The sequence below is a fragment of the Podarcis cretensis genome (assembly GCF_951804945.1).
Source record: "Podarcis cretensis genome assembly, chromosome: 1".
Classification (NCBI taxonomy): Eukaryota; Metazoa; Chordata; class Lepidosauria; order Squamata; family Lacertidae; genus Podarcis; species Podarcis cretensis.
Genome location: NC_137170.1, coordinates 61,917,725 through 61,931,954, shown reverse-complemented (window position 1 = coordinate 61,931,954; position 14,230 = coordinate 61,917,725). Strand labels below are relative to the sequence as shown.

Sequence of the window (14,230 nt, the reverse complement as noted above, 5' to 3'; positions counted from 1 at the left end):
AGAACTCTTAAGTACAGCATTAATTACTTACTCCCCAGGGAAGCTCATACAGCCAGTTCCATTGCAGTTTTCAAGAAAATCATAGCATTTTGGAGTGGGTGGGTTTTAAATTGCTGCGTTGGCTGCTGGTCAAAATTGTTTTTTATATTGTTATGCTGCCTTTGCTACGGCTGTGTTATTTTTCTATTTCATTTAAAGATGATGGGTATTTAAAGTATCTTACTTATGAAGATTAATTTGATGTCTGAGACTTCTTTGGGGCATAGGGAATAATGTCAAAGAAAACATAATTTACAATTCCCTTGACAGAAAAATGCTGACTGACAGTGAGACCCAAAAAGAAATCATGTTATCAAATGATAGGGAGACAGTCATTCCATAAAATCCAGGTTGTCATAAAAGTGATTCTGAAAGACCAGACTAATTATAGTGATTCCTTCTAACAGCTATGAAGCTACAATCTGCATACACAAAAGTAAATGTCACTTTAAAAGTAAATGCTTCAAGGAAGGAGAGAGAGGTAGCTGGTTAGGAAGGGAAATCATAAGCTTTTGCAGAGAGATCACTACTCTTCTCTTTAAAATCCTCTGCAAAAGATGACAGAACTAGGGCATGTGTTAAAGAAGAGTGCAAGAAAATCAGATGGTGCAGGCTGGCCCCTAGGCTAAAAAAGCACACAAAAGGGCCTGTCAGTTCTGCTTGAACATGCATGTACTGTATATTAATTCTTTAACCATTTTGATGGTTAAAGCAGCATAGCACCAAGAGTTGTGCCTCCCTTATGAATTATTTGGAAGCACATAATGTGCAGAATATAGGCATCCAGGCCCAATTGGTCACTTGGATAATAAGCCACTCTCCCCTACATCCTTGTGCTTTCTCTGCCCCGATCCAGACCCTCCAGAGCAGCTTGAGAGGTGGCACAGGGGGCTCAGAGAATCCGCAAAAACTGCCTCCCTTCTTTTCTAGATGAGGTCAGGGAAATGGGAAATGAAACGCTGGGAAAACAGAATGCACTGCCATGTGAATGCAGCCTATGTGACAAGCTTTCTTGAACTACGAGTCCCAACATTCCTTCATTCTTGAGCGCATTTTTATAGCCAAACACAGCACAGTAGCTGTTAAAGTGTTTTAAATTCGCTTTAGACACATTTTTCTGCCCTGGAATCTAGTACCAGTTATTCTATGCATTCTGGAGACCTGTTGCCTATCTTATTTGCTCACATATTTTCCGAAGCCTTTCAGTTCTATCAGCAGCACTGACATTTGACTGCAACATTCCCAGCATTACGTTTTTGTCACCTTCCTAATGTCACACTTTTCTGACTCCTGCTGCCTGTTGTTCAGAGAAAATGCAACCCAAGCAACCAAATGTTCAGCTGTGCCTACAAAACTCCCTCTTGGGCACATGCTACATCTTTATGAGCTATTGTTGGGGTTGCTGGTTTCTATTGTTCCTTCCACTTGCATTTTGAAGCTGCTTCAAATAGTGGAACACTTGGAGTAGGAATGTATTGAATAAATAAAGCAATCAATCAAAACCAAATATGGAATGGGCCTGCATTTATAAGAGAGCAAACTTCTCAGCTCTGTAGGAAGTTACCCACTACCTTTAATCAAAGGTTCCATCTTCAGTTTGAATTTAGAGAGCTTTTCTTAATCTTAACTAGGTGCTAATACAATTTCAGGAATAATCACTGTGCTCAGTGATATAACAACAGCAGAGGTTATACAGCCATTGCCCTTTTGGAAACTGCATATTACCCTTTCTAATGCAGAGTGCTCAGAGCACAGCTGGATTCTGACCTATTTCTAAATCTCCAGGCTTTCTCCGGTAGAGATTATGCTTGTGTTGTATTTCATGCTGCCAGCCCAGGTTCTTCCTGGCAATTCCCGAGGTTGCTTTTCAACCTGGCCTATTTTTAATTAGGGCAAGCTTTCAATAGAAAGTAGGGCACACCAACCTCAGAAGGAGCCCAGTGGGTTTTGAGGACCTGCATCACAGGTGATGGAGTGTTTCCATTCTTGAAAGAAATTGTGCTTTACAAACAATGTCATAGCTTTCATGGCCACAGAATCAGGCACAATTTAGCCAAACAACAGAACCTCTGGGTCCTGCAAGGTCCAGAAGTATTGTGTGTTGCTGGCCTTCCTGAACTGTACTGAAGGGAGAGGGACCACATATTGAATGCCTTGCAACTTCCAAAATTCCCTCCCTAATGGAGGGTGGCATATCAGGAAGCAGGACTCTCCCTGGCATTCTAATTTCTTATGTACAGGAAGTTTCCTCTTTGACCTGCCCCCACATGAGGTAGCGTGCAATTCTCTCCAACCATTTGATATAGTTCTGCTATGTGACAGTTTTGAATGCATAGACTGGTTTTATTACTGATTGGGTATATCCAAATCACCCAATTTTCTTCTTTCAGTGGTCTGGCTGTGTCAAATAATTAGGAACCACTGGTAATCCTAATTACATTTTAAAATTCATAAACAATTCCCAGCTAATTTGTAAGGATCTAAATTATATCCATAAGTTTCTGGAATTAACGGTGCCACTCACGTCGCCATAAAGCCATTGAGTTCATGGAATCATTCTACTTACCTGTACAGGTTGTTATGAAATTTGTTATAGGAAGACAAAGTAATCAGGCCACCCCATGCAGCAGACAAAGAGAAAAATATTTGAGTGGCAGCATCTTTCCACACCTTAAAAAAAAAAAAAGTCCCATGAAGAAAATGAGCATCAACTTCAACAAACATTTTTTCAGCAAGTTATTTTAAAAATCAATAGTGCTGTTGACTATGGGAGCAATCCTATCTCAAGATACACCAGGATGAGTGGATTAGGATCCAGAGATCTCCAGCTGAGTCAGGAGGTTCCTGTCACAGTTGGGTTATGGAGGCTTAATTCCCTCATCTTCGACTCTGCTGGAGAAACATTAGTATATTTTCCAACCAGCTGAGCCCACCATGAAGGATCTTAAATTGACATAAGACCCCACAAAGGAGTGTGTTGGGATGGGACCAGAGGGCTGGGGTTATTTAGGCTGGATTCTAAACCCATTCTGTTTAGTCACATGACCTGGCAACTTGGGCATAGGCAGGATTTTTATTAGAGAGAAAAGAACCTCAGATTTGCATTGATTTGTATTGATTTGGAGGGGTGCAGCTGCGCCCCCCCCAGCTATGCCCATGCCTGGCAACCTAGTGTAGGTTAAACTGGCAAAAAGGATGGTGTAACTCGAACTTTGTTTTAAAGGCTTTGTTTCCGTCTGCAGGTACAGGCCAGCTTAGGCAGCAGTAGCCTTGCTGCTGAATGGAGTCTGGATCTGGTGTAACATGACACCAGCTAAACTCACACTGGCTTGGCTTTACACCAGTTTCTTGTGTACAGGATTGCTCCCTACAATTCAAACTGATTGTAAAAGAGTCCATACAAAAGTGGCACAGCTCACGGCACAAGAAGAAGCAGGCTGCTCCAAGCAGTAGAATTTATGGGATTATAGGAAATATTGTAATACAAATTACTACTGCAAAATGTGGTGATGGACACACACACACACACACACACACACACACGGATTAGCCAAATTTATGGAATTCCTATTGCTGTTGGGACCATTACACTGGAGCAGATACACCTCAGACTGATCCAACAAGGCAGCCCCAATGTACTCTAAACGTCACTAGATAAGGAACAATGTGCACTGTAATCTGATAAGTGACCAGGTGAGCTGTTCTCTGGGAGTGTGTTATTTCATTCCACATAACACATGCAGCATGGCTGTGGATATGCAGAGCTAGCTCACCTTGCTGATAGCCATGTTTCACTTCCTCACAACCAGAAAAAGTGTGACCCACCAAAACAAATGGAGCAATGTACTGAAGGACGCACAAACGTAACCTTATTAGAACGCCTAATGCAATGGGTGCAATAGATTTAGCTAGATCAGCTTGCACGTAATTGATTCAGCACAGCATAGCATATCTCTGTATGCTTTCTTAATACACAGCAAATAATAAATCTGTATGAATTATTCACCCTATTAGAGTGTTATAACTGGAATAATAAGCCCACCATAGCATCAATCAGTTTCTCCCACTTAGGTGTGATGAAGTACAATATTCCATTCCCAGCTCCTGGCAGAGTTACTCCTCTGATGAGTAAGATGATGAGCACTACATAAGGGAAGGTAGCAGTAAAGTACACCACCTAAAGAGACCACACATAGACAAAGAATTACTCATTTGGGTGGATCCTAGAAGTAGGCTTGCTGTCCATGACAATTCATTACCCAGGCAGAGTGAGTACACAGGCTCATGGGAATGTGAGCAACCTACAGAGATAAAAGGATTATTAAAATGTTGCTATCTATGAAAAACCACAAGCTAATAAAATAGCAAGGTTCTGGGATAACAATAACAGTATTTATGTGTAGCTGATGTTTTTCCTATTCATACATCTTATTACTACATGTGACCCTTCAAACCAATGAAAATCAAGGTAGTTTTTCATAAAATGCAGTGCTCTGTCAGCAGACACAGCAGCCATTTATTTAAGATCCCATCTCTCTCTATACATACTGATGGTTGTGCTTGATTCTGCTTCCCCAGTTGCTGCCCTTTGGTAAAAGGACCATCTAAAGCAAGGGAGGGGAGCCTCACTCAGATCCAGGGGCCAAAAGGAACCCTCCAGGCCTCTCCCTCCAGCCCTTGTAACTTTCTCTAGGCCACACCGCTCTCTGACCTTGAGTGGTTTTGCCTGGCTAGATTTTGTCCTTGAACACCTGGCTCAGTGGAGGACAGGAAAGGGTGTTTGAGTATGTGTGAAAACTAGCCTGATCTACAGAGATCAAAATGACACTAATTGCTCCAGCAAATTGCGGTTGCCCAGAAGTGAATGTTGCAGTTGGGCTGAAAAAATGTTTCTTTTTCCTCTGATCTAAAGTATTTCCTCTACGTTAGCTGCTGTTACATCATGGTTAGCACTCATGCAGGTGAGGTGGGCATTACCTGCATGCTTGTGAAAAAAGGGGGGGATGTAAGCCTGGAGCAGGGACTCTATTCAGAGGGAACTAGAGCTTACCAAAGATTGGCCAAGGTGTTCTGAGCCCAGCATGGTAAGTCTGCTGTTGAAGTAAAGGGGGATTGAGAAAGGAGAGGGAGAGGTGTATAGATAGCCCTTTCTTTATGACCCAGCAGCTAACTACAGAATCTTGCTTCTTGTGCATTGGGAACAGAGCTTCCCTGCAGAGGGAGCAGTCAAGTGAGCTTGAAAAGAACTAATATGTGGGGGAGATAAAAAGAGAAGAGGGGGAGGGAGCTGAGGCTGAGAGTAAAGAGGCTGAGCCCTAAACAAGGCAAGTTCTACCATTCTAGGACTCTCTTTTCAGTACAGTTGGGATATCTTTGAAATCTATTTACTTTTTTCATTTAATGATGTTCCCAACTCATTTGTTATGTGCCCTCCCATTTTAAAATAGAGCAGTTTTATAATCAAACTGCTCAGCCTCTTGCATGCTTACGCAGACGTCATTTTATTAGAGAATTAATCTTTATAAAGTTTGTAGGGGGACACACTAATATTTTAATTACCTTTAGGACAATGTTGAAAAAAGATATTATCTATCTTCCTGAACTGAAGAAAGCTAATAGTGTTTAAGAGAACTAAATTTGTAGGCGATACGATATATTTTGTCTTGTTTTCCATACTGTACAAACTCATTAATTTTATTCCATTGCTATTTTTAGCCTCACAGAACATTGTAAAAACCTGAAAACCCTCCTATGAAGAGGGGATAGTTGAGCAAGTGTATACAGGCTGGGCAATGATGCTTCTGTTGTATTATATTCAAGGATTTCCACTTGCACAACAGAATTTCCTTCTCTTCCCCCTGCCTGCCCCAGATCCTCCCCAAATCTGCTCTGGAGGTTGTGAACTCCCAACATGGGTCTAACAGGGCTTTGGGGAGACATTCAGAGAGAGGAGAAGGAAGGGAAGTTCCACTGTGCAGCTAAATGTCCTTGCCCCAGTGTAAGCACTTTCTTGGGTAATCCAGCCAGCTGCTGCATCCCTTGCCTTTGGAATGCATATTTTGATAAAATGAATTAATCATACTTTACAGGACTCTTTCCGTTCACCTTTTAGGATGCAACCCAATATCAATACTGAAAGCACAAGGAATGTAGGCAGCATGCCACGAGGATCCCAAATTTGAAAAATAGAGCAAATACTCCTATCAATGAAACTTTTCTTCAGCTACCATGCAAGAGGATATGTGCTACGCTGCTTTCACATTTATCAATAAACTATTCAGTAGTTTGGTAATACTTAGTTCTTCAGTCATACAATATATCACTGAGTTCTGGCTCTGAATAGTCTAAAGAAAGATGCTCTCTTACTTTTCCTGATGTCTTTATTCCTTTAGCCAGGGAAGCATAGACAATCGCCCAAGCCAGAAAGAGAGAGAGTGCCAAAGGCCACCTGATTTCACCAGGATATTCGATTCCTGCAGAAATCTTCAATACAAAGTACCTGAGAATCAAAATGCCAATGTGAGTCATTACAGGCCCAATCCCTCCGGTGTTTACTTTTGTAATGTCAAATACACACACACAGCTTTATTGCTGTCCGTAGACCCAAATTACACAGTCTAACAATGGTATAAATATCAATAGTTATTAAGGCATAAGAGTGTCCTCGCTAGCCAACAGAGGAGCCTTAGGCCATACATACTGATTTCTGATACTTACTACCTCCGAGAGAAATTTTGCTACACCCAGTGTAATAGTATCAGTATTATCCTCAATGAGAACCATAACATAAAAGGAATAAGCAATTCCAGGTTGTTCTGTTAATATGGGTTTGATTAGATGCTATCTAACCTGTTTATACAGACTACAGTGTAATAAAATGTGTTTCATACATTCAGCATCCTGGGAACTTGGGCACAGCCTATCTTGGTATGGGATGCCAGCCAATCTTCCACTCAACACTTTGGATGGGAAAACTTTTAATCTGGCTTTAGAAAATAGACAGTGATAGTTTGGTACAGTCAGTTTCTTAAAGTAGGGAGCTGACAAAAAACCAAAACCCTGCAGATATTGGATTCCTAACACAGATGGGCCACAGGTCACATATGAGCAAGATCATAAATCACTGGGGTCAACATCCCAAAACCTGTCAAATATAACTGTAGTTGTGATAACCACATCCCAGCCCTCGCCAGCCTATCTGACGAAGGAAGACCTGGTCACAACAGAGTGTACCCCTCTCTTGTGCCCTCCCTTTCCCTGTTTGAGGTACGTGCCAGCTTCAAATAAGAGATTAATTATTTAACAGGCTGACGCTTATCAAATAGCCTCAAAAAGTTCCCTAGGGTCTCTCTGATGTTTCCTTAGGTACTGTGTGGTTAAAACTGTAGGTGTGAGAGTATTTGAAATAATCTGAGACAACACAGGGTTTATAAAACAAGAATTGAGTTTACAAAGATAAAAGAGAGAGACTGCCATAATTTTTGTGGTGCTTTCACTCTGACCACTATCCTATGGGGCAAGTCTACCAGGACTTGACATGATGGCAGCTTTAGGGAAGAGATACCGAAAGATTATGTGGTGGGACTTGAACCCAGATGCAATCACATTCAAACCTCAGGACATCTACCTCCTGAATGCCAACACAATGTACTATTTTCCTGGCACTTGTTTTGAAATGCCATCAAATTGCTTCTGTCTCTGTAGCAGGAGCAATTAACTCATTAGTCAAGTCCCAATATATGAAAGACATATCTAAATGACTGGCATAAACACTCAACTAATGAACAGCAGAGAAAGAACCTACAGACAATGTAATTACAATTTTTTCATTCCGTTAATAATTTCATGCATTACCCTGTGACTTTCAAACGGAGATTTACTTTAAAATTGTTCCAAAACGTGTGTGTGTGTGTTTTGTTTTTGTTTTTTTAAATCTTACTTGAAGTACTCTTCACTGCCACTGACAAAAGTTTTGTTGACATGGCTGGTATAGTTTACCATTGTCAAATTTGGATAGGCACTCATACAGAAAGTAGAGTTCTTTATTTGTAATTTGGGGTGGTCACCAATGATGCAGGAATCTGAAAAAACACAAGTCAAAAGAGCAATTACTGAACTAAAATTCATCTAAAGACTTGGGGAAAAACAATTAACAAATAACAGCTTGCATTGAAGTACATTTCATTCGAGCATTGAAAATTAATTAGGTTCCTCTACCTGGTTGAACAAAGGCAAACTATCTTCCTTTCAACATTAATCACATTTGAGCCTTGCTTTTCATTGATGAGTCTAGTCCAGACATCCTCAAACTTGGCCTGCCAGATGTTTTGAGACTACAGTTCCCATCATCCCTGACCACTGGTCCTGCTAGCTAGGGATCATGGGAGTTGTAGGCCAAAAACATCTGGAGGGCCAAGTTTGAGGAAGCCTGATCTAGTCCATCTTGGCCTTTTGTTGGGCAGGACTTCTGGTAATTTGTTGTGCCCATGCAAAAGCCCCAAACCCACAGAATGAGCTCATAGCTCCAAATGTGGGTGCAAGTCTCAGTTTTAGAGACAAGTAAATGGGGCTTCCTAGTATTGCCCACACTCAGGCTTGTGTTATCATTGCTACGATGCAACCTCTGCTTGCAGTCTACTGTGATCTGTAGACTATTAGCTACTCATTTGTGGCTCCCTGAGTGGTTATTTCATACTGTGCATTTAATGAGCTGTTTTCCTCCTACTCAGTTTCTCTGGACATTTAAAAACAAGGAACAGCAAAATAAATACAAGTTCACTAAGTGAAACATTGCTTTTATACATGTTGCTTGCAAGGCTTGTCAATCCGAAGGCAATTTGTAACTTATATTTGACTGCTGCAGATTTGTGCATTTGAACTGAAATTCTGGTTTTAAAGCTATTATTTGATTTTAATAAATGTATACCCCAATTTTCCATCTGAAGATGCCCAAGGCAGGTAACGATAGGATATAAACTGTTTTCTATTAAGGAACACTTAAAAATATATATCCAGGGGTATTTCCAAAGCCAAGCCAGTATGAACTATGTGCAATCCTACTGTGAAGCAGTGTCCAACGTGAGGAATGGGCAAATGTAGGTGGACATTTTCCATGCTATTGCTTCAGCACTAAACTGGAAGTGTACAAAACACAGTTTGAAAAAAAGAACAAACTAATATCCTGCAGTAAGATCTTGACCCATCAGTACTGACTTGATCTGTCTTGTGGATAAGCGGCATAGTTGACCCAGAGCAAAACTGAAACCCCCATGTCTGAATCCTTATGCAAGGTTCATACAGTAGATTTGTTCTCCCCATTGGGCCATCTTTATGCAGGAACGGCCAATTTCCTGGCATTAAGGACTCATGAACTTTAACAGTTGTGCGTTTCAGCAGGTATAATATGTGAGAGAAAGCTAAGGTAGAGGTGTCCTAACGGAGGAAGACTGTACACATACAAAGCAACCACACAGTCTAAGAAAAATAAGGCATAGAAAACTGGCGCGGTACTCTGAATGTAAAATGAGATATTGAATTTTGGTTTTTTGACTACAGCCAACAGACATTTAGAGGAGGGATTAAGCATTTAAATGTGCCAGTCAGTTGTTACTTTTCAAACTTTACAGTGGAACCTCGTGTTACGTACTCATGCTTCGGGTTACGAGCTTCGCTAACCCGGAAGTAGATGCTCCCGGATGCGAACTTTGCCCCGGGATGTGAGTGGAAGTCGTACTCTGGTGGCGCAGCAGCAGTGGGAGGCGCCATTAGCAAAAGCACGCCTCGGGTTATGAACAATTTCCAGTTATGAACGGACCTCTGGAACGAATTAAGTTCATAACCAGAGGTAGTACTGTATTAGATTTTTCTATTGAAATGTCACTTCAGGACATACTTCTGAAAGTCTTCAGTCTGAGCAGTATAATATTGTAGATGTCTACTGAGAAGTCAGTTCTACAGAAATTGATTGGGCTTACTGCAAGCCAAGCCTTGTCAGATGTATTTCAAGCATGGGAGTTAAATATTAAATTGTCAATGTTTTCAGTAAAACTACTACACCCAGCAATATCCATATGGAGAACACTACTCACATTCCCAGGAAGAACTTAAATTCACAGCTCTGAAATCAAGTTCTAATGAGGAGAACTGACTTTTGAGTTCAGAAATTTGTTTCAGCTCGAGCCTTGGTTGTATGTGGAGGCCAGACTGTGATTAGGCTTGATCCAAAGCTACTGATTTGTGAATAATACATCAGCTATGACTTGCAGCAATATTCATCCTGAACAGAAGTTTTTTGGTTACAAGGTGCATTTTAGGTGCATTAGGGCAATCCTCATGTGCACCTAAAGACAGCAAAGATCTTGAGAACACAATCAGCGTATTAAGAGAGTGGTATTTAAATTGCTCAGATTTAATTATTATCCACAGAAATGAGTGCGGTCTCCTAACTCTCTCCACTTAATCCGAAGCCATGCCCTTTCTGCTAATTGACAAAAGCACATTGTTGCTTTTGAAATTCTCTCTTAAAAGTCGGTGAAGGCTACTAGTGATGCAAGAAGCATAAAACAGGAAAAGAAATAATTGCTGTCAAATGATCCCTTTGTATGTCCCCTTGTTCTGTTAATCTTTTAATGTTCTATCAATGTTCTATTAAACTGTGCTGTTGCAAGCTTCCAACTTCGTGCAACCCCAGCATTTTTGGAAAGGAAAGCATTATGCCCCACGTCGGCCAGCAGAGGGGGTAGTGGTATGTTATCCACCCATTCTCTCATTTTCTGCACATCTCTAGATTTAGTTGAATATTACTGAGGAGCTGGTACTGTATTTGTGTACCTGTTACCCTGTGTCTCATTGTCTGGTCCTTTCAATCAAATGCTTATGGAAAATAATACACAAATTCTAAGGCCATCACAATCCAATACAGAATTAGTTGTAAAGCCCATAGAAAATGGTTGTAGTGTGTTGCTAACTCTATGTTGAATTGCAGGGTTTGCAATAAAGATTCCACACTAGTAAATATAGATATAAGAAAATAGCTTGGGGTTGTTGTTTTTTTTTAAAAAAGTGGGAAATACCCCAAATTTGGAATAACTGTTGCTTTTTAAATACCCTTTTCAATATTGCGTAGCTAGTTATGAAAGCTACTGAAATAAAAGGCATCCCCCCAAAAAAAAATGTTATTTCTCCTACAAGAGTCTTTGTGACCTTCCAAATAAATAAATATATGTTACAAATATGTTAGATTGAGCTGCCCCCCCCCCCTTTTGCTTCCCAAATGCTCCTATGCTGTGCTGCTGCAAAGACAGAACACACACAAAATCGTATTTACATAAGGGTGGTAATATTCCAAATGTATTCAGAAGAACACTCTTGGAAGACTTAATTGTGCAAAAATATTACCGCACATCTTCTCTGCTGAAAAATAAAACCTGCTTATAGTGCAATCCTATCCTACGCATGTCTATTCAGAGATAACCTGCACAGAGAATCTTGGATACAGGATTGCAGCCTTAACAATATTGTATTTCTGAGAGCGCATTTAAGAAATAGACAGTTCTGACATCAGTAGAACAGAACATGTTCACCTGTATATGCTGGGTTGGTTTTGCCTTGTTTAAAGTGTATAGAGGCATGAGTGAGATCAGAGGATGACACGTAAGGTCACTTTTGCTGCACTGCAGCAAGCTTTTTTTTTAAAAAAACAGCTTCGCTTTGTAGAGCTGTTGGTTTCCCTGCACCAGACGATCCTGATCAGCAGAGGGCGCAATCACTTTGCAGCAGAGGACAAACAAATCCTCGCATGCAGTGCTATCCATCAAACCTTGGACGCTAGGCAGAAAATAATAACTACACCGAACCAGAAGGTGCTAGCATGAAATTACATTTACATGGACAATTGCTAATAAGTAAAAGCATCCATTTGTAATCTAGGGGAAAAGACGGCCCAACTGTGCTTGTTTTGAAGGGGGGAAATGTTTACACACATCATTCTAGCCTTCAGATATTTATGAAGACTCCGGGGGAAATCAAAACGTTAACAAGACTGCAATCTCATGTGTCCCATCGAAATCAGTGGATGACAAAATATATTTCTGACTAAGCATGTTCAGGACAGGAGAGCAAATCTGAAAAACAGAACAAGTTGAGCAGCATCTCATCCCACTAGAACAGATCTCAAATCTATAGCTTTACATCTTTGCCCTATAAGATCTATTTTTGCCTCTGCAATAAATATAAGAGAATCCAGAAAACTCGATGTGCTCTGCACAAAACCAAACAACCTTTATTTCCTTTGGGCACTGCTTGATCACTCTTGGTTTCAGGTACAGAGTGTGTGGGTGTGTTTCAACTCCCTGAATATTTCTAGAAATGCCCAAATTGCTAAAAATGAAAAAGGCAGCCAAATCAGCTTTCATCTCTTTTTTCTTTTGCCTGATTATTAAGGAACTCGTTTTTCTTTTGTTACAGAAAGCCAGGCATGCTGAAGGATGGGTAATCACCTGTAACTTACACATCTTGTCCGCGCTGATAGAGACTCTTTAAATGGATGCCTGTGCAAGCCTGCAGACATCACACCACTGAAGAGCTTGAAAATATCCTATGGCTGTTCTAACCCAGTGTCCTGTCCCTGATAGTGGTCAGCATTGGCTTTTGAAGATGAAGTAAAAAACTGCACAGTGAATTGCAAAGCAACGATTAAATTGCGTGCTCTGCAAATGTTACAAAATCAGCTATGTGGACAGATGGCTCATCCATACATTTAAAGTGAACAGTAAACTTCCTGTACCTCCTTTAATTCTTCATTGTCCATATGGCTTTCTCCTTTAAATCACTGCATTCCCACATTTCCCCCTCCTTCTAGATTTTCTCATACCCTCTCCTTTTCAGAGTATCCCTGGTATGATACAAGCATGGCTGAGTGAAGGGAGCGTGCGTGAATGCTGCGATTTGGCAAGGAGGTTGTGTGGACAATGGAGAATCAAGGGAGGGACAGGAACCCTACTGTCCACTTTAAACAGTACTATGAAGTGCATGAGGAGGAAGATGCACATAGTAAGTAGTTCTATAATATGTGGCAAGGGGAGCCTTCAGTTGCTGTCAGACTATAACACCCATCACCCCTGACCATTGGTCATTCTGACTGGGGCTGATGCGAATAGTCAACCAAAACATATAGGGGTTACCATGTCCACTCCCTCTGCTTTACAGCTTGGCCAAGGGCAACTCTCCATGGGGAAACCATTTTCAACAGCATTCCCCTGGTGACTGTTCTCAGGCTCTGAGAAATTAGCTGTACGTAGTTGGCATATTTTGAAGAAGCAGTGATGGGAGAAGATGCACAAGTGAGATGTGTTGCCTCTTACTGCACTTACTGTCTGGAAGGTGTGAATCTTGGGTGCTCAGATAGCTTGTGCTCCCCCCCCCCCCACTTTGTATTTTGCAGAAAGTAACACAGTAAAAACTTACTTTAAGGGTGTGGTAAAAAGCCCGTCTCATGCACATTCATTCCCATTGTGCATTTATTTTATGTAGCTGACACCCACAAATTATAGTTGGAAGAGGCCAAGCAAACGCCACCCTGGGCATCAGTGGCGACTAGAGGCAGGGATACATTTGAAACTAGCTTTCATAAACAGCCATGCAAAGGCCCCCATTTCTAATTATCATTCCTGTGGTGGGAAATAAATGTGAAGAAGATATATACATACAATAAAAGGAAAGGCAACAGAAATATTGAATGGACTGACGAGTCCATCTTCAATAAGTTGGCTCCCATGGCACATTTTAATGGAAGATATAATAAAAGCTCAGGTGGATACAGGTCTGTGTATTTGTGGAGCATATCAACCATTATTTTCGATATGTTGCTTTTCCCCAAGAAAATATTCATTTTATGTGTTTATAATAGATATGTTGAAATGTGTGACTTTGAAATATATATATATAAACGTTAGATAAATAGGCTAGCTACAAGATGGCCTTATTCATACCTGTAACCTAGAAGCATTTGAATGGCAGGGGGAGATCAGGGATCACAAACTGGGGGTTAACCACCCCACCCTGCTGCTGTTTTAAACAAGCCATCAATATAACTGGAATTTACTTCCAAGTAAATAGTCTTAGGATCACAACCTCAGAAGTTTCGTACTAGCAAATAAGTTTTTACGGTATAGTATGGTATAGTATGTTGATT

The 14,230-nt window shown here is 40.8% G+C and overlaps 1 protein-coding gene across 1 annotated transcript in view; it reads right to left on the bottom strand.

Moving 5' to 3' along the window:
• The window catches only part of SLC6A5 (solute carrier family 6 member 5), a 74,074-nt gene that overhangs the window by 43,095 nt on the left and 16,749 nt on the right, over positions 1-14,230 (bottom strand). Inside the window, exons 6-9 of the mRNA XM_079966720.1 lie at positions 7,979-8,120; positions 6,406-6,538; positions 4,082-4,216; positions 2,606-2,709 (exon numbers count right to left, since the gene is read on the bottom strand). Of these exons, the coding sequence (XP_079822846.1) occupies positions 2,606-2,709; positions 4,082-4,216; positions 6,406-6,538; positions 7,979-8,120 (514 nt within the window). The remainder of the gene's footprint in view (positions 1-2,605; positions 2,710-4,081; positions 4,217-6,405; positions 6,539-7,978; positions 8,121-14,230) is intronic.